At 36.8% G+C, this 25,276-nt stretch overlaps 5 protein-coding genes across 5 annotated transcripts; 2 read left to right on the forward strand and 3 right to left on the reverse strand.

Moving 5' to 3' along the window:
* Positions 1 to 150: 150 nt before the first annotated feature.
* CBG13288 lies at positions 151 to 3,282 on the reverse strand (the record flags this gene model as incomplete). Its single annotated transcript, XM_045243874.1, has 7 exons — positions 151 to 252; positions 878 to 973; positions 1,165 to 1,295; positions 1,398 to 1,499; positions 1,550 to 1,674; positions 2,248 to 2,347; positions 3,195 to 3,282. 7 exons carry the CDS (start codon positions 3,280 to 3,282, stop codon positions 151 to 153), a joined length of 744 nt encoding a protein of 247 aa, XP_045100784.1.
* A 4,396-nt stretch (positions 3,283 to 7,678) lies between these two features.
* Cbr-nlp-21 lies at positions 7,679 to 10,875 on the forward strand (the record flags this gene model as incomplete). Its single annotated transcript, XM_002641377.2, has 2 exons — positions 7,679 to 7,721; positions 10,463 to 10,875. 2 exons carry the CDS (start codon positions 7,679 to 7,681, stop codon positions 10,873 to 10,875), a joined length of 456 nt encoding a protein of 151 aa, XP_002641423.2.
* Positions 10,876 to 11,646: 771 nt separating this feature from the next.
* CBG13293 lies at positions 11,647 to 14,449 on the reverse strand (the record flags this gene model as incomplete). Its single annotated transcript, XM_045243875.1, has 10 exons — positions 11,647 to 11,726; positions 11,773 to 11,899; positions 12,247 to 12,376; positions 12,508 to 12,676; positions 12,735 to 12,921; positions 12,971 to 13,364; positions 13,933 to 13,992; positions 14,038 to 14,155; positions 14,205 to 14,354; positions 14,401 to 14,449. The coding sequence occupies 10 exons, from the start codon at positions 14,447 to 14,449 to the stop codon at positions 11,647 to 11,649; spliced, it is 1,464 nt and encodes a 487-aa protein (XP_045095113.1).
* A 4,256-nt stretch (positions 14,450 to 18,705) lies between these two features.
* On the forward strand, positions 18,706 to 23,270 carry Cbr-twk-39 (the record flags this gene model as incomplete). Its single annotated transcript, XM_045243876.1, has 15 exons — positions 18,706 to 18,759; positions 18,812 to 18,952; positions 19,007 to 19,223; positions 20,566 to 20,684; positions 20,728 to 20,963; positions 21,473 to 21,616; positions 21,674 to 21,801; positions 21,855 to 22,051; positions 22,120 to 22,344; positions 22,392 to 22,534; positions 22,587 to 22,693; positions 22,740 to 22,814; positions 22,906 to 22,974; positions 23,025 to 23,125; positions 23,184 to 23,270. 15 exons carry the CDS (start codon positions 18,706 to 18,708, stop codon positions 23,268 to 23,270), a joined length of 2,043 nt encoding a protein of 680 aa, XP_045095114.1.
* Positions 23,271 to 23,496: 226 nt separating this feature from the next.
* On the reverse strand, positions 23,497 to 24,724 carry CBG13295 (the record flags this gene model as incomplete). The annotated part of the gene is made up of 3 exons (XM_045243877.1): positions 23,497 to 23,918; positions 24,080 to 24,576; positions 24,621 to 24,724. 3 exons carry the CDS (start codon positions 24,722 to 24,724, stop codon positions 23,497 to 23,499), a joined length of 1,023 nt encoding a protein of 340 aa, XP_045095115.1.
* Between the last annotated feature and the right edge of the window lie 552 nt (positions 24,725 to 25,276).

Genomic DNA, 25,276 nt, shown 5'->3' on the forward strand with positions numbered 1-25,276 from the left:
CAATAAAGCAAACGGGCTGCACAGAATTAGATCTGTCTGAATCAAAAACTTGAAATCCAGCCAGCTACTATTCTGACTAACTTTAAGACGCCTGATTGATTATTTTGAGATCTAGCGTATAAAAAAGCATACAAAATAAATATAAATAAATCAACCCAGTGGTTTCCGCGATGCTGGTAAAAAGCGAGTGAAGCTTCTTGGTCTGTCATCATTTTTCACAAAGTATAAGGCGGAGTTATGAAGCCAGCGGACCTGAAAATGATGAATTTAGAAGTGCAAGGGATCTGAAATAATTGCCGTTCAGGATTTTTCGAAAAGTTTTAGCATTATTTTTCAAACCCTGAACGGCCGTTTATCATCGTGGCCTAACTTTCGCAATTTGAGTTTTTTAGGCCACCAACTTTTCTGCCCTAGAAATGGCCTTACCTGGTTTGTTTTCTAGGCCATTTTAAAACGGGGGCCTAACTTTTGCAAGTTGTTTTCCTTATCGACCGAATTCGGACTTTTTTCGAAATTTTTGAAAAATGTCTTTCGAAAAAACACTTTCAGTTCAGGAACTTACAAAACTACTGAATATTCGAAATTTTAGAAAAATCCTTTTTTTTAAATTTTCTCTGAAATTTTTTTGAGTCTAAATTGTTCAAAAATCCCTTCCGGCTTTAAAGCCCCGCTTTGGCTTTAAAGTCCCGCTTTGGGAGTCGGATACTTAAGTTTTTGAAGTGAACATAATTTTTCAAAACTTCGAATTTCTGCTACATAAATCAGCAAGTTCCCATAATCTTCTATTTTCGATAATCTTGTAATGAATGTTCTAGATTTCAAAAATCTGAAAAATTTCATTCGATGAGCAACCCTTCTCTCTCTCTCTCTCTCTTACATTCCTATCTTCGTCAATCAACTTTTGCAGCGGCTCGGGAAAATTTCGATTAACTCCTTTATTAGTTGGATGTTTCACATCGACATCCTTACGGACCTGCAAAAAACATCATTCTTTTTTGACATGTTCCGTGTCATGAGAGGAGCACTTTAATTGGATTTTTCTGGAAACAAGCCCGAAGACGTGAGAAGAGGAAGAGAAAAGAAACATATAAAAAACAGAGAAAATTCCCAAGAACCCAGTCCTTGGGAGGATGAAAAATATATATAAACAGAAACTGGGCGTACCTGTGTGTAGTACTGAACTATTGCTGGATATTCCTGCCTTTTCGAGCAAACGTGCTCAATCAAACCGTTATAGACATGTTCCGCCACATGTAGAAGTAGATCCGTGTGAGTTTCATTGAAATAATAGCATCCTGAAATTTCTTCTAGAACCAAAATTCCTAAAACTTCCATAATTGTAGTTCTAAGACACCCAAAATTACCCGATCCCTATAATTTATAAATCCCAAAAGAACCTGTTATCCAACGTCCCGTCGAAAGACACAACCATTGAAAACTGCCGTCCCTATACTCCTGTCCAACTCGAATTTTTGTTCCGTTGAACTCGCAGAAGGGCTCTCAAATCAATCATTTTCGATTCTTTTTTATTAATCCAAAAAAATCCTACCAATTTCATAATAAATTTTCTGCTCATCCTGTGTACACACTTGCCATAAATCCCCAATTGTCGTGTTTTGTCCAACCGGAACATCTCCTCCGACTCCACGACACCCAGTCAGAGTCGACTCGGATCTGAAGAAGAAGATGGATCGGATTTTGGAGAGAACCAAGATTTTGGAGGAAATTTGTATTTCTATTTTTAAATTTTTCTTTTTTTCCGGTAACCTCTAAATGTGCTTAAAGGGGGCCCGACCAGAAACATTTATTGCATCAAAATGATCAAAAAGTTGTGTATTTTCCTAATTGTATTACGAAAAGTTTCGGAAAAGGAGTCCGAAATCTCCAAACACTGTTGAAAATTTAAAAAACGATGGCGAACGGGGACGAGGATTTGAGTTCCCGCGCTGTGAAAAAAACCTAGGTCACGGCGGCGGGATAGCTTTCCGCTGTGGCCTAAGTTTCTCACTGCTCGGGAATTCAAACTCTCGTCCCTCTTCGCCACCTTGTTTAGCAAATTGTTTGCTTTCAGCGACTAGTTCCGATCATTTAGGATTTTTTTCAAAATTTTCCCAATAATATTAAGAAAATACATCACTTTTGAAACATTCTGATAGGAGTCCCCTTTTAAAATTGAAAAAATGGTTTTTTTCGGTAATCTCCATGTGCGCTTAAATGTTTTATTGAACATTTATCTAAAAATCCAACCGTTCTTTTCCATCACAAGAATATTTCCACACATCATCATCAACCCATTTCTCTCCATTCAAACGACACCCACCATACCAATCTCGACAGTCACAATTTTCTGAAAAAAAATATATTTCTTCCGAATTTTCGTTTTCCCTCCACGTGTCTTCCCAAAAAATTCTCACAAACATCTACTACTTCTCTTACTCATTCCCCATTTTTCCCTAAACTCGAAAACAATCATAATCTTTTTTTCTTCCTCTACTTTTTCAGATAATTATATGCACATAAAAAATTGTTCATATCTTATAGATCCCTACTTTTTCTTAATTTAATTTGCAACAAAAAACTGGAGGATGACTTTTGGAATTCTCTTTGGGAATATATTCCCTTTATAAAATGACGAACCGTTTTCTCCCTTCTTCTAAATGCAAATCGCTGCTAATTCTTATGCAATTATCTATCATTTCTTCCAACTTTGCATTTTCTCACGAATTCGTAGAACGATATTCGGTTATTTGATGATAGAGAAAGCCAGCTGAGCAGTTTAGAAAACACTTTTTTCTTCCTTTTGAAATGTCGGAAGTTTTGAAAAGAAATATGATATTTCCGGATTCTCACATCATGATGTGTACACTTTGATCGGATTTGGGATTATTTTGGATTAAGAATATTTCGATCTACTTTGGCCTAGACTGACCTAGATAGAGATTCAATAAGGGGAAGTCTTACATTTTAAATTTCTAGTTTAATTTTAAAACACGAAATTTGTTAACAGGTCAGATGCTCTCTTACAGAAATCCCGGTTCCAGTCGGTTATTTCTAATTTAAAAAAAATTTCGAGTTAAAACAATTTTGGATGAACATTTTTTCGGTTTTAATGTTTTCAGGTTCTTGACATTTTGGATTTAGAATCAATTTAGACATTGCTCCGCTCCAGCTGCTTCTAATTTTAATTTTTTTACCTGGGAAAATTTCGATATCGTAATCCTTGGCGCTTGCAAAACCAACTAAGAACAGCAAGATAGCAGAACATTTGCAGGAATATTTCATTATAGTATCAGCAAAATAAAAAAGTAGAAAAGTCGCAGAAAACTGTCTTCCACTTCAGTTTAGGATGATGGTCAGAAACTAGTCGAATGATTCGTCGGGGGGAGGGGATCAACAAAAAAATGGAAAGGGGTAGAAGGGGAAAGTGTTGCGTAATGTGATATGCGGATTGAATAATAACAATGATTATAATTAAATCGCGCGATGTATAAGATTCGAAGGCAACCGTTGCTGGAACTGGAACCATTCTGGTTTTTATTTTTCGTTCGAGTCTGGGTTTTGGTCATTTTATGAGTCCTTCAAATTATGTAGATTCGAAATTACAGCACGAAAAATCTAGAATTGATGCGAAAAATTTAATGTTCAATTTTTAAAGTTCGAAAGAAATACCAGGATTAAAGCAAGATAGTCTACTGTAGCTCTTGTGATCATGTGCCAGAAAGAGATACATTTTCTTATACGAGCATGTACCGTAAAACCTGTAATAGAATGGCTCCCTAAGTTTTACCTTTGAGCCAAGTTATCTGGGCTCCTGTGAAAGATATATGTAAAAAAGTTGTCAACGGATTAATTGCTTATCATATCATCAGAATCATTTCATTAGTTGACTCATTTGCGTTATCCTGCATGAGAGCCAAGAAAAATTATATCAAACTTGACAGTGTGGGTGGGGTTCTACATGTTAGAGGAAATACGGTAGGTATTCTGAAATTTTCATTTCTGAGAAGTGTACTCTAGACCTTTTATACTTCAAGCGACTAAGAAGTTTCTATCGTTTCAGGACCCTGAGAATCCCCTAAAAACTAGAATCAATGTAATTTCTCTGGTTCTGAATTTTCTCACATGATTGTGATTTGCAAACACCCATCCCACCCACGACTGTTTTTGACATTCACTTCCATTTTGGATTTTGTTTTCAACTCTTTTAGCTCTATTGCCTAGTGACGTTTACTCTGAAAATCTAATCTTCATTATTTCTTAACAACAGATCTTTAATTTCCTAAAAAATCCCATCTGATCCTTCTGATTTTTCCAGGATCAAAGTACCGTGCACCAATCACCATCATAATCCTGAACTTCTAGATCTCTCTCTTTTTTTCTTATAATCCTGAACTTCTAGAACTTTCCGAGTTGATTCCTTTTGCGAAAGCAAAAAGTTTGAGTGATATGTTTTTTGCAGTCATTTAATCAATCAAAAAACTTATTGAAATGGTGGTACCAGGGATGAGAACTCGGAAAATGAGAATTGCTACATATGAGAACTAGACAAATAAGAACTCCGGCTCTAATTTCAGGCTCAGCATCCAACCTTTTTGAAAAATATTTTCGAAATGTTCTTCACAATACTTCAAGATTTTCCAAAAAAAAAATCTGTGTTTGCCATGTACTATGTAGCTGTCTCATTTTCCGAGTTCTTATCCCTGGAACCACCATTGAAATGTGTATACTGCTAACGTCATCTACGTCTTTTTCTATGTCAGACAGACTTGACACCCACAAGTCCGGAAGACGTCTTGTTGACGAAATGAATGAAGGAAGTAGTTCATTTTTGGGGGATGGACTACTAAGATATCGGAACTTCTCATTTTCAGATGGAAAATAATTAAGGGGTTTCTGCAGAGGAGATCGAGTATAAGAAATATAACTTTAGGAATCTAAATAGAATTTGAATTCGGAGCTCCAAGAAATATTCTCGATCATAAATATTGGTCATCATAATTGCCCAACTCTTGCGCAGCTCTGGCCGAGTATGGAAATTTGCTCAAAGTCACAAAGAAATACCAACCAGTATTTTCCAAGTTTAGTGATGTTCGGAACGGTATTTTTTGGTAACTTTTTTGCGTTTCGGAAATCGGAATTTTTGAATTTCCGAAAAATTCCAAAAAGATCTTTCCAAAGATCCATGTTTCAAGTTCCAAGAACGTTTCTGTGGTTTCCGAAAGCTACAAACCAAACATCTACTTTTTCTTGACCAGGACCAAACAAGAAAATAAGGAACATTAGCAATTGTTCTGACAAAACCAATTATTGCCAGAAAAGTTCCTGGAATTTCATGTGTTTTCATCAGGTCAATATTTTATTTTTATGCGAATTCCTGTTTTTAATCCATCAAACTATTCGGTCTTTTGTTAGGTTTTTGTCTAAACGAAACCCCACTTTTCCTATAAATATCCAATTAGAAGTCACCCTCTTCTTTTCCCAATTTTAGCCTTCCAACTCCAGAATCACACGTCATTTGATGTGTACTGCTTGTAAGAGGGTCAGAGTCCCATTCAAAATTATGGGGTACGTATTTTAAAACCAAAGTGACATGATGGAAGAGTTGACAAGAGAATAATGGAGTGAGTGGGATGGGAAAATGGGCATTCGTACAGTGGAACAAAATGAAAGAGTTCATCGAGGAAAATAATTTTGAAAACATTTCCAAAAAAAGAGTTCTGTATTTTTATCGAAGCTCGGGGTCAACTTTGAGCCCATATATGCATATTATTTCCTGAAAAAGATATCAATAAGTGGTCAACTGATAAATTATGGGTGATATCATGATGAGCGTTTTATTAGAGAACAATGTTTTGATATCTTTCATAGGATTCAAGAAAAATAGTTAGTTGACAGATAGGAGGTGGGGGTCATTTTCTGAGAGTGCTTACGGTAATAGTGAGTTGTTTTTATCATAATGACCATATCCAGTTTCGACCCTACTCATTCAAAAAATGTGTTTTTTTAATTCAGAAGGCTTCTGAATTTTATTGAGAAACTCAATTTTAAAGTTCCAAAACTCGGAAATTTCCAATTCTAAACAAATCTTCATATTTCAAGATGTTTCTATCACTATTCTCTTTTCGAATTTTTTAAAGAACTGCGTTTTTATAGCATTCGGGTACGCCTTCAAAATGTAATAAACGAATTTTGGCTCATGAGTCCCACTATTATTATTTTTGTTTTTGCATCTGTGAATGCATATTTTGGAATCGGGACCATCTTTTTCCTGGAAATGGGGGTCTGACTAATTTGGTCTTTGACGAGAATAACTTTTCTGTAACCTCTCAAAAACACTCTCTCAAACTCTGAAAAACTGAAATAAACTAATTTCTAGAAGGTTCTCAAAGAATCAATAACAATTTTCTATTCTAGTTTACTTCCTAGCATCATAAAAAATCAGAAAACTTGTTGTCTACACACATCAAATATTCTCCCACAATCCTTATTTCAAATGATCTCATGCTCTTTTTCTGATCATAAAACTCCCATCATTCTCCTCCCATACTAACCTATAAACTCCACCAAAGAAACATTTCGTTTGTCACGTTGTGTCCCAAAAAAGGAGCATTCAAAATTTTCTCGAAACGTTTACAAATCGGTCCTTTGGGATGTGGAACATCTCTTTTCAAATCGTTTTTCTAATCCGAAAAGTTCCAGAAAACATCAAAAATTGAAAGATTTGGATTTAGAAAACAATCCGAACGTCGTTTCATGTTTTCTGTAAATCTGAGAATACAAAAATAGAGATAAAGGCTTTGAATGAGCCCAATCTTCTTAGATTAGCTGAAGCTATCAGTGTCACCTCCGCATTTGTAATTCCTAGAAGCTCAAAATTTTCGATTTCTTTGAATTAGACGTTCTGGGGCTCGAGAATTTCAATAGTGTATGTGGGAATCTGAATTTTTCAGAGATTTTTGGTCATCTTCGGACGTTTAAAAGTTTCCCGTTGTTTTCAATCAGAAAGATGGTTGTACGCTCTGAATAGATCGTACATTTCCGGCGATTTTCCTGAAAAATTTTTCTTGAATTCTAATAATGATTCGAGTTGACATACTTTCTGAGATGGGTTTTTTTGAATATATCAACGCTAAATTCGTTTTTTATTCTGAAAATCTGAGATTCTGAAATCCTGAAATTATGAAACTTTGGAAATCTGAAGTTATGAAAATCTGGAATTCTGAATGTCAGAAACTCGAAGTTCTGGATTCTTGGAACTTCGAAATTTCGAAGGTCTAAAGATCTATAACTAGTGATTTCTGTATTTCTGAAATTCCGAAATTCTGGAATTCTGAAATTTTAGATGTCTGAAGTTTTAAATTTGAGAAACTGTAAAATTACTGAAATTCTGAGATTCTGGAATTCTAAAACTCATTTAAAAATCATGATTTCATAAGCCCAATTCTTTTAAAGTCCTTTTTCATTATTCTTTCTTTTTCCTTCGTCTTTTCCTCCCTTTCCCACTCTTTCTCTTTTCCCCTCAATCCTCCCGTAAGCCCCGCCCCTCCCGTATATGCTCTTGAAGCTCCGCCCATTTCCATCTCGACACTCTTGTTGCTCCCGTTTCTACTCATTCTAATATTCACATCGACCACTTCTTCTTTTTTGTTTCAGAAAAGAAGACTGAACGTCGGAAGCCATGCGCCACTCAAACCTTACTGTACTGTTCTTCGGACTTGCAGGTTAGTTTGTCTTTTTCAGACTTTTGAAAACTAGAAGACTGATTGTTTCATTTCATATTAATCCAATAAGAAATCTTATCATGCGTTACTATGTCGGAGCATTTAAAGTAACAAAGAAAAAAACTAGTGTATATAAATCATGGCGCCAAGATAGCATCGGGATTCCCCAGTGACTCTCTGAAAAAAAAAGCGAAAGCGAGCTCAAAAAATAAACATCCGCACATTGTTTGATGGATCTTTTCTGTAACAACGGCAACGCCATCCGAAATTTAGAATCCTGGAGAATCCTCTTTTCTACTTTTTTTCTTTTTTTTCGAAGAAAATTGATGGACTTTTTTTCCAAGTAAAAAGTTAAAAAAGAAAGAAAAGACCTCCCTAGTTGATTGACTTTCTCATCTTCATTTTCGTTAAGTGGCTCTTCTGCAGACTAAAGAAAAAAAGAAAGAAAGACTCATTTCTCATTTTTGAGATCGGCTCCGGAATAGTTTCGAGTACTACGGTGAAACCGTGTGACGTCATCTGGGCGAAGAAATTGGGGCTGCGAAGCTTAGGATGAGTCTTCCCCTCGCTAGGACAATTCGATTTGACGAACTACGTTTTATTTTATTCGTTGAAGAAGAATAGAAGTCGTTGAAAATGAAGTTCTATTTTTGGAGCCAAAAAAACCTGAAGAGCAGCAAATTTTGTGTACATAGTTGTGTATGGGGCTTCCCGCTGTAGTAATTGGGGAAGGAATGGACATTGAAGAAGCCATTGAAATTCGTAAAGTTTCAGTCTGGAAGTGTTCTAATTTTTAATTCCTGGATTAGAAAATAACGAGGGATTATTTTGAAATGTGAGGGGGGGGGGTGGCTATGAAGGGATCCGTTAGTAGCAGAGATGTCCGGAATAACTTTTTAAAGAAACAAAATCCGGAATAAAAAGATTTTCTCGGAATCCGAAATCCGGAATATGAAACAAAAAAGCCCGGAATCCGGAGTTTCGAGGTCTCCGATGGGCAGAAAAATTCTAAAAACACATATCGTGCTTTGTTCTTGCATTGTTAGTCGCGGAAGTTCAGAAACGGCAGAGAATTCTTACAGTTTAGCACGTTTGCTGAAAATCTGGAATAAAAACTTCTCGGAATCCGGAATACGGAATCCGGACAAAAATATTTTTCATGGAATCCGGAGTTTAAAAAAGCACGGAATCCGGAATCCTGACATCTTTGATTAGTAGTGACCATAACCGAGAATCTCTGAATTGTCATGGATCAATGTCTTTCTAAATTGAGCGATTTTGGCAGATAGATCCGGAAAGCGACACTAGATAGATACAGGGTGGCGCATAATTACCCGGTCTCTAGTTTGTACTATTATAAAATTTGAGTATAACGTTGTACTAGGCTTAAATTTCAAGTAAAAGCATTTAAATAAGTCATTAGTAAACAGGCCAAATTTCAAATTATTTTATCATTTTGACCGATTTTGAGCTGAGTTATCGTTTGTAAAATTTACTTCATCTCATGAAAATCACAAAGAAATATTTCTTCGTTCATCTTTAGACAATTATAACAGTACCTACTGACAAATAGTTGACAAATAGTTTCGAAAAATTCAGTATCTTTTTTGAATCAAACGTAAAATTGTATTTCTACCAATTTTCGTGCTTCCAAGATACTCATGTCTTAAGATATACCCGTTTTTATCAGTCCTGCTAATTGCGCGCCTAGGATAAGAAGGAGAACTTTTGAACTCTAAGTGAGCAGCCAGTGAGCAGTAAGTATGTCCTAGAAATATTTTTGGGGATATCCATTCGATCTTTAATATCCTATACGCCCTAAAGCCAATTTGTCATGATCAAAGTGCCCAATTAGTTTCCTAGAGCTACTTTCACATCTATCTGTTTTGTTTTTTTTTTCTGAAATAAGCTAAAAATAGAGTTGTCTGTGCAAGAGAGAAAGAAGAACAAATTCAGATCCGCATTTGAGTTAACACTCTCTTCATTTTTTTTCTTCCTGTCCATTTCACACACGAAAAAAACTTGTTTTTTCCGAATTACTAATGGAACGAAAGAGATGGAAATGTTCGAAGTTCTTCTGAAACAGATTCAAAAAATAGGCAAGAGAGAACTAGCCATATTTTATGAGTTTCCTCGGTTATTGGAAACGAGAGAATTCGTTGGTCTTTGGGGAAAAACTACAAGTGGGTCAGAATTTAAGAGACGGGGAAATTTGAAGAATGGAATTTTTAAAGATTTTTTTTAACTTTGAGAGAGCGAAGAAAATATTCTGAGCTTCGAACCTAAACGTTTTTACTAATTTCTGTTAAAAAATATTTTGATATCTTGCAAAGGGATTGAGTAATTGAGCTCAAACTTGACAGTGTGGGAACCCTTCTATTACAGGTTTTAAGGGATTAAAGTTTTCCCGCAAATACGATATTCTTCTGAAATTTTCATTGATTGTGATTATGCATTCCAAAACATTCAAATATTAGAAATTTTAAAACTTGTACTCATAGTCTGAAATTCAAACATTTCGTTAGGATTTTCATTTTAAAAAGTTAGGTCCAGATTTTGAAATTACCGAAACAAAAAATGATTAGAGATCCTCTAAATAAATTTTTCCTCTTTCGATCAAATTATATGTGGGCGTTAGAACTAAATAATCTTTGAAAATCGGAAGAATTGAACTCAATTAGATGAAATCACTTTCCCCCAGACAGCTGAAAAACCTCTGTTCAACTATAAAAATTTTTCAGCCCTTGTCATGATGCTCAACGCTCAATACACTTCTGAGCTCGAAGAGCAAGACGAGAAACGTGGTGGAGCTCGTGCGATGCTTCACAAGCGTGGAGGAGCCAGAGCATTCTCAGCCGACGTTGGATACGACTTTAAACGTGGCGGAGGACGTGCATTCTACGATGAGAAGAGAGGTGGAGCTCGTGCATTTTTGACTGAGATGAAACGTGGCGGAGCAAGAGCATCCCAAGGGTTTGATGAGGAGAAGCGCGGAGGAGCTCGTGCGTTTTTGATGGATAAGAGAGGTGGAGGACGCGCATTCGGAGATATGATGAAGCGTGGAGGAGCTCGGGCATTCTTGGAGAACAAGAGGGATGAGGATTGGGTTATTCAGCCATTCGCTGGAGAAGACGATCGTCTTGGTGTGTTCTAGAAACATTCTTCTATGTATTCTTTTACTTCTTCTACTTCTACTCTTCTGTTCTTCTTCTACTCCTTCACTTCCTTCTTCCGAGCACTTCATCACAAATGATAATAATTCGGTGTGTTTTTCCCTCTGTCCGTTGTCAAATTATTGTATTGTCTGTTGTCCCATGTACCTTATCCATGTGAAAAAAAGAGAGGGAATTTAAAATTGAAAAGAAATGTTGCAAATTTATGGAAATTTCTGTCTGACACATCGTCGATTGACTGATGATTGAACATCACATCACTTTGTGCTCAAAAGTACTTACAAACAATTTTTAGAGTCAGTTTTGAGTCAACAAACTCTAAATGTAATCATTTTCTTTGAGCTGAAATTGAGGCTCTTTTGAATATTTTCTCACATGAGCTTCAAAAATTTTTCCAACCCCCTCTGTGTGCTGTGTTGTCAGTTAATTGTAATTTTTAAATACTTTTATTTTCAGAAAAACGTGGCGGCGGTCGTTCGTTCCCAGTCAAGCCAGGAAGACTAGATGCCTAAATAATTCCCCCCCCCCCTTCCAGTTCGAAAAAATATATCTAAAATTTCGTTTTCTATTCCCCTCTGTTTCTGTCCCTGATCTTTTTGATCTCTTTCTCTCTCTCTCTCTCTGATCTTATTTTCATCAAAATGGATTTATTTTTTTAATAAAAAAATGTTGAGTTGAAAGCAGTGAAGTTAGTATTAATTAAAACAATCAGCTGAGAAAATAATTAAACGAATCATGGAGAAAAAAACAGGTCACGGAGCGAAATAATGGTTTCCAGATGTGAATGGCGGTACTGGCGATTCGCAATTCACTTCGGATTTTTGAACACGGACTGGAAGTATTCAGATTCATTTTTTAACAGGAATAAGAAAACTTACTGTTGGTTGGGTTCATGAAATATCCCTTTCCAGAACGGTAGAACTCATATTCAGAAGCCACGGCTACACAATCGACGTCTCGTCGCAGACGACTGAAGCAGACATGAGGGGTTAGGCATCGGGAGACCTGGAAGTAGGAAGAAGTTGGAATTTTTTTTCAAATTTCAGTTTTTGAATCCTGAGAAAAATTTTCCTGATCATCAGCAGTTGCTATGAAAGTCAACCATGCAATTTTTTTCCGTAAAAAAGAATATTCTTGATAATTAGGAGATTGTTCTCTCTGATAGAAGCCCACCCAAACCGCCAACTTTGAGCTCAATTATCTCTTTTCCTATGAGAGATATCACAAACTTGTCAACTAATAAAATACTTCTCATATTATCACCAACATTTGATCAGGTGACACAAAGTTTTATGTTTTTCCCAGGGATCGAGATTATCAAGCTCTTCAAAGCATATACGTTAATTAATTACCTTCATTGTCCAATGCTCATCATTGATAGCTCCCATACATCTATCAAAATCTTCCAAATACTCTGTGTTCGTTTTGTTCAGAATTTCAGATTTCATACTTGTGAATGATTCGATTCGGTTTTGCCATTGTCTGGAAAATTGTGATTTAGGCCTCCCGTTATTTTCATATGAAAGACATGTGTATAATATCCGTATTAAAAGAAACCCTCTAATAGAAGGGCTCCCTTCTAATACAGGTTTTACCTATAAATTCAGACTCACTTATTAAGCATATCTGCCAATGGGGACATATTAATTGGAGTTGGTGATGGAACAGTGTTATGTGAGTGACGAAGATGATAGAAGTGAGCTTGTCGGCATGGAACTCTGGTCTGAACGTATCCGAAACGATGGATTCCAGTTTCATGCATGTTCACACTGTCCACGCGACCTGGAATATTAGAGTTAGGAGAATAATTAAACTTCTAGAACTTTTAGAAAATACTTACTTGCATTCACAACGACTCTGGTCTTCATTCTCCATACATTACAGTTCATTTTATTCTTCGAATTTCTCAAAAACTCGAAATTAAAGTTTGCCAGACTCTGATCTTCTTGACGGTTTGGTGGGACGAATTGCACATCACGATGCTCGAAAAGTAAACTTCCAGCTTGAGGATGTTCAGCGAATAAGTTCTGAAACGTTTTTTCGGTTAAGAAAATCCGGAAAATATATAAGACTCACTTTCAAAATTTGAAGATTATCTCCTGGAGACACTGTCGATGGATCCAATGGCAATAAGAAATCATCAATATCCGAGAACACAACAATATCAGACCATGGCTTTACAAAGAACAAACAATTGACATGAGATTCTTCGATTCCTCTCGAAAGAACCAATCCATTTGGATTTGTGTCTGACATAATTGGCCATTTTGGCCAGTGTCTGATGATCACAATTCCCTTTTTCTCATATTCTTGAAGGATTCTATACGTGGCACTGGAGGCTGATTGAACAGGGACCACTATCTTCGTCGCTCCCATAGCCAACCACAATTCAATTCCGGTTACAAGGATTTCCCAATCGGTATAGATGTACATTGGTGCCATACAGACGACCATATCGTGACGGGGTTCTCTGAAAAATGGGAAACTACAGTAAAATATGTCTAGAAGAACCCCTCTAATTGAAGGGCCCCATCCGCTATATTACTGTTCTTCTATTTTTCCGGTCATTTTTCCCGAAATTTTTCATTTAAAAATTTTGCGGCATTTTGTTCAAACTTCATGAAAATCTATCATTCTCACCAAAATTGAGCTAGCTTTTGAGTGACCCTTTTTGATTTTTCTCTCGGAGGGCACTTCTATTAAAGGGGCCCTTCTAATATAGGTTTCACGCTAACTGGTTTTCTGGATTTTAAAATATTTTGTTTGAAGTATAAATTATAACAGAAGACGACGCTCCTCTAATAGAAGTGTCCTCAGTGATCCCACAAAAAAACAAGTGCACCTTTCAACTTAAGGGCCCTACAAATTATACGTCCCTTACAATTAGAGACCCCAGAAAAAATAGAAGGGCCGGCCCTTTTAATACAGGTTTTAAAGTTAGGAGAAAATCTGGAATGGAACAAAGAGCATTCAATTTTACAATCTCAAAAAACCTTTCCAAAATTTGTTAAATTTTGTTTTAAAAAACGTTTTGTCACCTGAGAGGTGCTTCCGGAGTCACTAGCATAGCGTCTTCGACATTTGGGGTTGTGCTGATTCTAAACCAAATATAATTTTACACAAAGTTCAAACCACATTGTTACTTGAATTCTTTCATAGCATGAACATCCAAATCGCACTCCGCAATGTGTCCAGACCATGAGCAGATGTCTGATGATGCCCTCTTCCCACGATGAATTCGTTGAACTGTTGCTCGGGTGACTGGACAAAGACCCATTTTGTATGGTTTTCAAAACAAAAAAAAACTCACTGAGATAACGATTATTGGCTTGAATTGAGAAACAATAGAGTGGATGTTCGATTCTTCCGTCTCCCAAAAAATGAATTACTGCGAACCGTCCATCTACATTCTGTTCTCGTTCGTCCCTCCAGAAACTACCGAGAATTATTTGACGAGTATCTGAATTTCAGAATAAATGAAACACAAGTTTTAGAAGTCTACTAACTGATGTCTTTCCGTAGAAAAGTGTCTCCAATATTCTTCATTGCCCACATATTGATTGTTCGTGTGTACCAAGCAAAGCCACACAGAAATGCAAATATAACTAAGGATATCCGAAATGCCTGGAAATAATTGAGATACTCGAAGATGATGCATAAACAGACAACTAGTAAAAGGAATACGATGGAATCGTTTCTTAATGGAGAAGCAACTGAAACAACGGAAAAGGAATTTCAGGTTCTGATTGTGAGATTTCGAAATTTCGAAATTTTCGTCAATCTAAAACTCTAGGGTCCTGATGTGGGAGATCTCCTCCGATGTTTTTTGCAACGACAACCGAATGCCTTTTTCAAGAGACTTCTTTAAATTTTACAGTTTAAGAACCTGATCTAGATTTCTTGAAGACAGTAAAAACTACAGTAAAAAATCTGAAATTTGAAAACTCAAGGTTTTTGATTGATTGCCATTATTGCCACAATTATTGTTACCATAAACCTACCCAATCTCCAATAGTACTCGCCCTCTGATTACTGCACATTCTAACTTTCCTCTGCAACGCTGACAGTGTTCTTAACACTGTCCTTTGCATTATCTGTAAACCGAACTTCTTGAATTAATACGTTTTCAACAAAGTATGGAAAATGAAAAAATGGATCAATACTTCAAAAACGAGACACAATTTGAGGAATGATGTGTTGGTTGATGAAGGAAAGCTGAGGGAAGACATGAGAAAAGTTTGTATTCCTTCTCAAAAAGAGGTCGGAGATATCTATCTGGTCCGATTTAGTACTGAACGATCCGCCGAACTTCTCTTCCTTGAGCGAGCGAGAGGGAGGCAAAATACGATTTGAATGAAAGATTGTAACGGCAAAAAGGAAAAAGGAGAAATGAGTTTTGAAGAAGACTACAACTTCAGACAGAAACAAGGAATAGGTTGGACTGATTAAAACAGAAAAGGGTGAAAACTTCTAGGAATATCAAAATTTCCCAAGAAATCCGAGAAATCCGAAAGTTTCAAGAATTCAATAACTCTTGAAACTCAGTTTTTTCAAAAAGAAATTTTAGAAATTTGCAAATATCCAAATGGCAATAGAAAATACTTTTGAAAATTGCTTTCTGAATTTTCTTTCAAAAATAATTCAAGTAAGTTTTTGAATTGTCAAATTCATGGGATGTTTCGGCACATAATTCGGAGGGTACAACGATTCTGGGGTACAACGGGATACAAAGTGATTTATAGGTACAAAATCTAAAATTCCAGGGGTACAAAATTGGACATTTTTAGGTAGTTTTTACCCCCGAATCGAGGGTTTTGTACCCCTAAATTGCTTTGTACTCAACGAAACGACCCCAAAATTTCTGTAGCCTCCGAATTATGTGCCGGATTTTTCGGAATTTTTTGTATATTCGAGTTTTTCGAAGGACCAAAAAATCGAAAAAGTTCTGTAGATCAAAATAACCGGCTAGAACCGAAAAAAGATTGTGTTAAAGTTTTTCAGACTTCCCATGTTCCTTGTTTCCATTATCTATCCTATATCTCTTATCCCAATAGGATTTTCAAATTCATTATTTCTAACTTTTGACCTCTCTCTTTCTTTCATTTTTCTCTGTACATAGATTTGCACATAGCGTGTACATGTGCTTCTCAAATTGAGTTGAATTCTGCTATTTCTCTTTTTCTCTCTATCCAGACAAATGATGGAATTGAATGGAGGAAGAGCGATGAGAAGAAAAAGAGAAGAGACGATACATTCACTCGCTTTTCCAAGAAAGTTTAAATCACACTTGTTCGCTTTTTATTAGTTTTATGTTTTCAAACGGTCGCTCCTTTTTAGTGGTCCAATTCTGAATGAAAAACCGTTCCATCAAGAAAATTCTGATTCTGGAAACACTAGACATTTAAATCCATTTGATCTGAATGTTGTGTAATTCCTGAGAAATCTAATGTTTTGATCTCGACCAACAAGTTCCCAGAAAAATCAGAAGAGGAATGTGTTTTGTCGGAGAGAGAGAGAGAGAGAGAGAGAGAGAGAGAGAGAGAGAGAGAAGCTTGCATTAGAAGTTTAAAATTAAATTCACGATAATCTGAATTTCGAGCCTGTCTGATTTTATGGATATTTTTTATTGTAAGCATTTACCACCGGACCAACTAGGACCTTCCTTCTGTTGATACCTTTTTCTTATACAGACAATATTAAGGCTACACTGTCGGTATTCGTTTTTGGGATTTCAGATTTAAAGGTTTTCTGATCAGAGCCCATTTTCTGATCCCATAAATACGAACTTTGACATAACTGTAGTTCTTTCTCCTGATCTTTCCCCTCTATTTTCTCCATTACCAACCCCATCCCGTTTCCCTAGCCTTCTTCCGGATAAACTATTTTTTGGAGTATCTCAATTTTTTCTAACTTTTGGTCTGAAACTTGCTAACCCTCTCTCATTTTCTTCGTCTTTATTTTTCTCACAAAAATCGAAAAGTCGAGTCAACGAAGAAGGAAGACGGCGTCGTCGCGCATTTCCGGGCGGCCCTTGGGGACTTGTTGGTGTCGTTTCGAAAAGGCACTTTTGAATCCCGACGTCTTCTTCTTCCACCAACAACGTCGTCTTCTTCTTCGTTGTTGTCGTCTATCAATCCGAGTGGGGGCCTCATCCTAAACATACCCCAAGTCTCTATACCAGCTTCCTTTCATTTTCTGTCTCTGCAAAAAGATAAACCACAACACAAACGGACGCACGCAAACGTCTCTTCCCTCTGTATGTGTCCCAAATATTCTTTGTTACCCTCCCAAATATCGCCCCCAATTTTTTGCCTTTTTTCCCCTCTTGTTTTTCCGAATCTCCAAGTTCGACCACTATAGTTGATGTTCGATATGTCAGAATCCTTCCGAGGAAGTCTAGGAATCCGTTTTCTTACAGTTACGGTAAAACATGTCATTGAAACTTTAAAAAAATCGAAGCCCACCTCAACTTCGAGCCAATTTTTCTCGGATCCTTCAAGAGATATCAAAACTTTTTAAACTGACAAATTGCTTATCATAATGTCAGAACTGTTTTGTCAGTTGACACATTTTTGATACTTTTCACGGGGACAGAGATAATCAAGCTCAAACATGACAGTGTAGAGGCCCTTTTATTACAGGTCTTCAGTCTTACAGATCTTGATACCTTTCATAGGAACCGAGTTAATTGAGCTCAAAGTTGAAAGTTTAATGATGACTTCTATGTGGTCGTGCGGTGTTTCGATCCAATTTATCTAGGTTTCTGAGAACGAGAACAAAACATTCAGTAAATTAAATTGTAGCTAAATTTTTGATAAATGTTTACCTAGTTAACAAATGTTTGATATCTCTCACAGAAATCGAGATACATTGGGTCAAATCATCTGATTACGGTGGTACGGTTAAAGCGTTTACAGTTTTCAGACTGTAAGGGTTTTAAACTGTAATTTTCTAGTGTTAATTTTTACGCTAATTTCGAATCTGGCATTATCTTTTCTACACTAATGTGATTTTTTTTCAAAATCGGATGAAATATCAAAATTTTCCCCTGAAAGGAAACTAGTTAGAATTTTTGTTTTAATACGAAAAATGCTCAAAAAAAAAACAAGAGTAATCTATTCCAAGTTAAATCAAATCGTTATCTTCATTTTCATTTTTTGACCAAAGTTGGTTTCGAATCCCTTTTGAGACACCCCTAATTTTTATGACACTATGGTATTATAGGGTAAGTAGGTCCAAAGTATCGAATAACCGGTGTTTGGTTTTGTAACCAATTGGAAACTTTTGAGAAATTTCCAAAAAAGTGAAAAAAAATTCGAAAAAGTGACATTTTCTCTACTTCAGGGTTACTGTAGAAAATCGGTCCCAACACAAAAAATGGTCATAATAGTACCAGGAACTAAAATCTCAAACGTTTGAGTCGATATCATTATTTTGAACAAAAATAGTTTGTCGGGGTTACGGTATGTCATCGCGCCCAGGAGGGGGCGTGGCCTATGGGTACCACAGTCAAAAGTCTTAGAGGAGATCCTATACCCACCACATACAAAATCAGACTCATAGGATCATTTTGAATTTTTCCATTGCCATGGTGTTTTCGAGTTTCTCAGAGATTGTGCCTTAAACCTAACCCATTTTTAGACAAACACTGATAATTTTCTTAAAGTTTTTTTTTGCAATCCCCGAAATCAGTTTTCCTTTTGCAAGTTTTTTTTTCCAGTTTGTCTTTTCTACTCTAAATTCTTGATGTTTGATTTCAGAACAATCTCACCACATTTCCCGATGACAATCAAGTAGACTCTTGAGAGAAAATGAGAGACGAAGTCAGATCGTTTTGTCTGAAAGTCACCACTTTTGTCAGAACGGTAATCTTTTCTTTAATTTCTATTATTTCATTCTAACTATTTTAATTTCCAGGCCACAATCTTCACAATAACTCATGTGGGCCTCTGTTTCCTCGTGGCTCTGTACGCAGTCGCCGGTGCATTTATGTTTCAGGCAGTCGAACATCCATATGAGATGGGATTACAGGGAAAAGTTAGGAACGCGTCGATGAAAGTTTGTTAATTTATAGGGTCAAGGGTTTTAAAAAAGAGTCTGAAATTATTTCAGGTGGTCGACGACATTTATAGATTCATAAACAAGAAGAATGTTATAGAGGAGACTGCCGTGAAGAATGAATCGCAGTGGGCGTTGAAAGAGTTTGAAATGCTATTGGTGCATGCGATGAATTTTGAAGGATACGATGAGCATGACGAAGAACGTCCCACATTTCAATGGACGTTCTCTGGAGCACTCCTGTATTCTATTACTGTCTTCACAACGATAGGTGGGGGTAGAAAAGAATTTCAGGAACAATTACGAAATGGAAAACTCTAGAAAAATTCCAACAAAAAAAGAAGTGCTTTTGAAAGAAATCTAAAAACTGCGAAACAAAAAACTACAGAATAGCGCCCGCGCCGATAAAAACCAGTATACATATCTCTATACATGAATATCTTGAAAGCACGAAAATTGGTAGGAATATAATTTTACGTCTGTTTCAAAGCTACCGTAATTTTTAATGCGATTCCTCAAGTCTAGGTATTGTTATAGTCTAGGTGTTGTTTGTGATTTTCATGAGATGAAGCAACTTTAAAAGTGAGAACTCAGCTCAAAGTTGATGAACTAGTTTGAAACTTGGCCAGTTTATTGGTCAGATATTTGAATTTTCGCACTCCGAATTTGAGCACCAGTTCAATGCTTTTCTCAATTTTTTTTTTGATAGTAAGATAAACGGAATCCGGAATCCGGAATAAAATAATTTTCCCGGAATCCGGAATGAAACTAATTTTTCCGGAATCCGGAACTTTGAGGTCTCCGATGGGCAAAAAAAAATGTAAAAAACACATTTTGAGCTTTATTTTCGCATTTTTAGTCGCTAAAGTTCAAAAACGGCATAGAATTCATGCAGATTAACTCATTTTCTGACAAATCCGGAATCCGGAATCCGGACAAATGAAAATTTTTCAGAAGCCGGAATACGGAATCCGGACAAAAATATTTTTCACGGAATCCGGAATGAAAAAAAACACGGAATCCGGAATCCGGACACTTCTGGTAATTTTGCGCCCATTTTTTCAAAATTTGTACAGGTTGCTGAATTTAATTCGATTCATTTGCTCATCATCGTTCTTTCTTCTTTTTTTAGCTGTATAGATGTTTATTGTGATTCCCTTGAGAACTTCTTTATTTTCCCCCTACTCCACTCCTCATTCCTTCTTCTACGACATACCAATAACTTTCTAAATTTAGCTTTTTGAATATGAGAAAAACAAGAAAAATGTCGCCCCTCTCTTTTTTTTGTTTAATATTGGTCTCCGAATCTAACATTTAAGAGAAAAGTTTCTGAAGAAAGACAATTTCTTGGGCAGTTTAGTAGAATTACAAATAAGGAATACGTCACGAATCCCCAAGAGATTTAAGCGAATCAGAAGAAGAACACAAAGAAACAATGTTCGAAACATTTTTGAGTGAGAATTGATGAGAGGAAAACTGAGGGAAAACGAGAAATGGAATATCGTCTTGGGAGCAATGAATTTCCAAAAATATGAACAAGTTTACGATGGGAAACTGAAAAAGAAAAAAAATGTGGTTTCAATTATGTGGGATCATAAAATAAAATTTTTCAGGATACGGTCACATTTGCCCGAAAACTGACACTGGACGTCTTCTGACAATTCTCTATTCGGTACTCGGAATCCCTTTGATGCTTCTTTGTTTGGCTAACATTGCAGAAACATTGGCGCAGGTTCGATTTTACCGATTTTCAATCAAGAACCCATATTTTCCAGGTATTCACCTACATCTACTTCAAACTTTGTTGTGCCTATTGTCGCTGGCAGAAGAATAGAAGACGTGTGAGAAGGGCGGCACTAAGTTTCAGATATCATCCAAATGCAGCTGTGAACGTTCGGAGAGTTCAGAGCTCTCGAAGTGCTCAAAGGCACAATACTGTCCGTCGGCATGCATCGTTGAATAGATCCAGGACAAGAAGTAACGATACGAAATCCGTGCGAAGTTTTAATCGGTGAGTTTTGGTTTGAATCAAATAAAGGCCACGGCGGCCTACAGTATCGGTAGGATATACAAAAACGCGTTTTTTAGTTGATTTTGACCATTTTCAGGAGTATGAAGCTCAACTGTCAAATGTCGAATCACTTTGAAAACATAGGAGGGTGTGAAATAGACCTAGATTTAAAACTTTACATCAACATAGTTTTTTGAAAATTCTATATTTTTTAGTTTGTTTGTCGTTTTCTGAAAGACTTATTTTTTAACGTTTTCAGTGCAAAAACGGGATTTCAGAAAAAAAAGTTTGAAAATTAGGAATTTTCAAAAAATTCTGTGAATGCAAAGTTTTCAATCTAGGTCTGGTTCACACTCTCTAAAATTTTCAAAGTGATCCGACACTTGACAGCTGAGCTCTAGACTCTTGAAAATGGTCAAAATCAACTGAAAAACGGTACTGTAAATCACGGTCGACCGCGGTCGCGATCTGCATAGCTTTGTAGTGAAGTCATCCATCGAAGTTTTTAGATACGAAACCACAAATGCTCAATTATCAAATCAACCCCCTCGATTCGATACAATGTCTCTGCCAGGAAGACGAAAAATCAGTGCCCAAAGTCGAAGTCCAAATGGAACAATGCCTCGACTTCCGAATTTCCCCGTTCAAAAACGGTAATTGCTTTGCATTCAGTTTTCTAAGTTTTCGTATTCGTTCCTATCATTTTTCAGAAGTTTCAGAGGAGCACATCTTCAAAAATCAAATACAGCAATTAATATGGAACAGTTGTATACAGATGATAAGAGGAGTCGAAGGGGACGGCATGCAGTTAGTGAAAGTCCTGCCAGGGAATATAAAGGTATTTTGAATTTTGTTTGACTCTTCATTCTCCTTGATTCTCCTTGGTTCCAGGAGGACTTTTAGTCCGCGCACAGCACCAACCAGAAGAAGGTGTTGTCGAACTGAAGGCGTACGGTGGCTCTGCAGCCGCTTTCCACGATCTGGTGACCAGAAAACAACGACGAGACGATGCAGTTCCAAACGTCATAATTTCAAGAACCAGAGATGAAGATGTGAAATCTGACCCAGAGAAAACCGAGGAGACAAGCGTATGTCCTTTTTTGGAAGATACATGATTTGAATTTCTGATTATGAATGAGTAATGATGAGTTTTCAGATGTCACTGACGGATGACGAAGATATGCAGAAGCCACCAAGAAGAAACAATTCGGCAAGGGAATTGAGGGAAAAAGAAATGATGATGATGCATTCGATGACACATAAACAGCCAAGCATGGATAGTAGTACATCCAGAAGAATGAGAGATATCGATGGAAGAAGTTATCGATCGGATAGGTCAGAAAGATCCGATGAGATGTCACTTCATTCGTTGAGAAGAAATGTAAGTACTTGATTTGCAGCTGAGCAATGTAAAAACTGAATTTCTAGGGCCATCGAGCTCATGAAAAAATGCCAGTGAGCGTCGGAATCTGCATCGTTTTTGCGTTTATATCTGGCGGTGCCTGGCTGTTTGCCTGGTGGGAAAATTGGAACGGATTTGATGGAGCATACTACTGCTTCATCACATTGAGGTATTTAGAAGATCTTAGCAATTTTATTTCAGAAAAAAAAACATAATTTCAGCACAATTGGATTTGGAGATATTGTGCCTGGTCAGGCTCTGGATGAAGGGAGCCAAGAAAAATTGGTTGTTTGTGCTCTTTATCTTTTATTCGGAATGGCTCTGATTGGTGAGAAACTCAAGCATTTCTATTGAAAATACTAAAAGACTTTCAGCCATGTGTTTCAAATTAATGCAAGACGATGTAGTGCAGAAAGCTAGGTGGCTCGGACAGAAGATTGGAATTCTGGGTAAGATTCTAGGAGACACTCGTTCATGCAAAATATTATTTGTTGCTTTTTTTTTGTTCGCTTCAGCTTCTGTGTCGTCTTATAATTTCAGCCAGGCCGTTCGAGCTGTCTCGTGAAATTGCTAAACACGCAATATTCCTCTTCGGATATTCGATATCAAGTAGTTTATGTTTTTTGGGTGTTCTAGTCAAAATCTCAAAAAATTTCCAGTTCGAGACGAATCATCAGAATCAGAATCCGATTTTGATGAGGATGATATGATAGAAGAGGATGAGGAAGATGGAAGTGAGGGAAGGAACGATCAGGTATATGTGAGTAGTTTAGATTCAAGGATCATACTTACTTTGTGACTAATTTAGAATATTTTAGGATAAACGAACGATTTCATCAGGATCATCGAAACAAAATGATGAGTATATTCATCCGAGGAAGTATCATCATCATCATAGGAGATAGTATTTATTTTGAATTATTTTTTTCACCAACAATCATCGACAACAGGGTTCTCAAACGGGATTTAACTCTTTTCATTTATGCAGCTCACTTTCTTTTTCCTTCCTTTTCTTTCTCAAGTTTTTGATTTAATTACACTGTCAGCTTGGCTAAAACTTTTGCTTTTTTGATTATCTTCATCACAGCAATAAACATGAACATAAATATAAAATTTGATTAAAATCGAAAATTAAATGTCCCGTTTCTTATACACACTGAGAAACCGAATCAAAAGAATCAAATTTTCAATTAAAAACAGACAAAGAATGAAATAAATTATTTGGGTTTTGTGGTTGGAACAGAAGTTGCACAGGGATCCTATGCAAGATGGTCCGGTATCGCTGATTTCATGATAGACATCCGAAACTTCTGGATGACGGATTCTCACTTTTCTCACTGGCTTCAAATTTCGTCGTGTCAAACGGAAATTGTCGAGAACTTGAATACAGAATGCGGGATCTTCACGAAGAACTGTTTGGATTCTCTTCCATGCCACTCGTGTTATCCAGTTTGGATCGTAGTCTGCAGACTTGGAGAACTCATCAAGACGAACCAGAAGATTATGCATCCGAAATCGGCAACCGAGGAGCAAGAGTTCAGTGAAGTAGTGCTCTAAAAAATGTTTGGTTGTGCTCAACGTCATTGCTGCTGTAATCTCTGCTAATCTCATTAGATGAACTTTGTCCAGAAATTGCATAATGTTGTCTACTAAAAATACCGGTTGCAGTAAATCCTAATATGCCTAATCCTCCTTTTATCATCTTGCAACTAACTTGAGATCCGTTTGAACGGTGGATTCAAGACTCGGAGCATCTCGAAAAATACATCTGGATCCATGTCACACAGCTTGATGGTCACATCTTCGGAGTTGTTGAACGCATCGCTGAGAATTTCGGATTGCAGAATCACAGTCTGAAAGTCTAGAATGTAACGCAATTGATGTACCACCACACGAACCTCCATATTCAGGAACACCTTCTGGTCTCCAATGACGACAATCGTCCCAGCCTGTTCTGTCTCGGGTGGTCCGATGTACTTCTCGCAGTGAAGCTTTGTGACTCGAAATGTGACTTCGATGGAGACCCAGTCCTGGTCAGTAATATCATATTCATCTCCATTTTTCTCTTCGAATGGAAACTGCTCTGTCCGTTCGTAATGACAGAAGTGTTCATCTTTAAACCATATCTTCACAGAAGCGTGGTATTCAATGTCTGGGTGATCTTTGAAGTAAGCCGTGATCCGAAATGTATTGTCTTCGACGTAAAAGAACCTGGAATTGAACACTATAGTTAGGGAGATTCTGAACTGACATACCACAGATAATTTGCCACAAACGCATACTGGGGATTCGTGTCGCTGGTGATAACCATATTCTTCTCAGCCAACGCATCCTCGGAAACTTGGTAGATGTCGCTCATTCTTTCAAAAATGAAATTAATAATGAATAAGAGAGACTCGGAGCAATGGATTAAGGCGTTGCCAAGAGCGACAATAACCTGAAGAAGACGATAAAAAAGGGGATAAATGAGGCGAGAGAGTGAAGAAGAGATATTTTCAGGGGAATTATGTTATCGTGAGAGGAAGTATATCATTTTTGAGTAAGAGGGGAAAAGCATTATGATTGTTATTCGAAGGGTTTTGCTCTTTTGGTTGTTGTTAATGAAGGAGAGATCCGGTGTGTATACCCGTAGGAATCATACAGGACTGATATTGATTCGTACGGATTGGAAAGAGGAGAAAACAGAATTTGAAAGAAAACAAAAGTACGTAATCAAAAACATACACCTTTCTGGTAAACGTATTGGTTGGCAGAAAAAAAAAGACAAAATGATTGGTGGGGGAGGAAGGAATGGTATCAATTATTCGAGATCAAGTGCTTTCGTCTATTTTCAAAAAGCAAGAGATTTAGTTTTTCGGTTTAATTGTAGAATATAAATTCATTGATTCTCAGGACTCCAGAAAAAATTAGG

Source organism: Caenorhabditis briggsae (genome assembly GCF_000004555.2).
Source record: "Caenorhabditis briggsae complete genome, chrIII, whole genome shotgun sequence".
NCBI lineage: Eukaryota > Metazoa > Nematoda > Chromadorea > Rhabditida > Rhabditidae > Caenorhabditis > Caenorhabditis briggsae.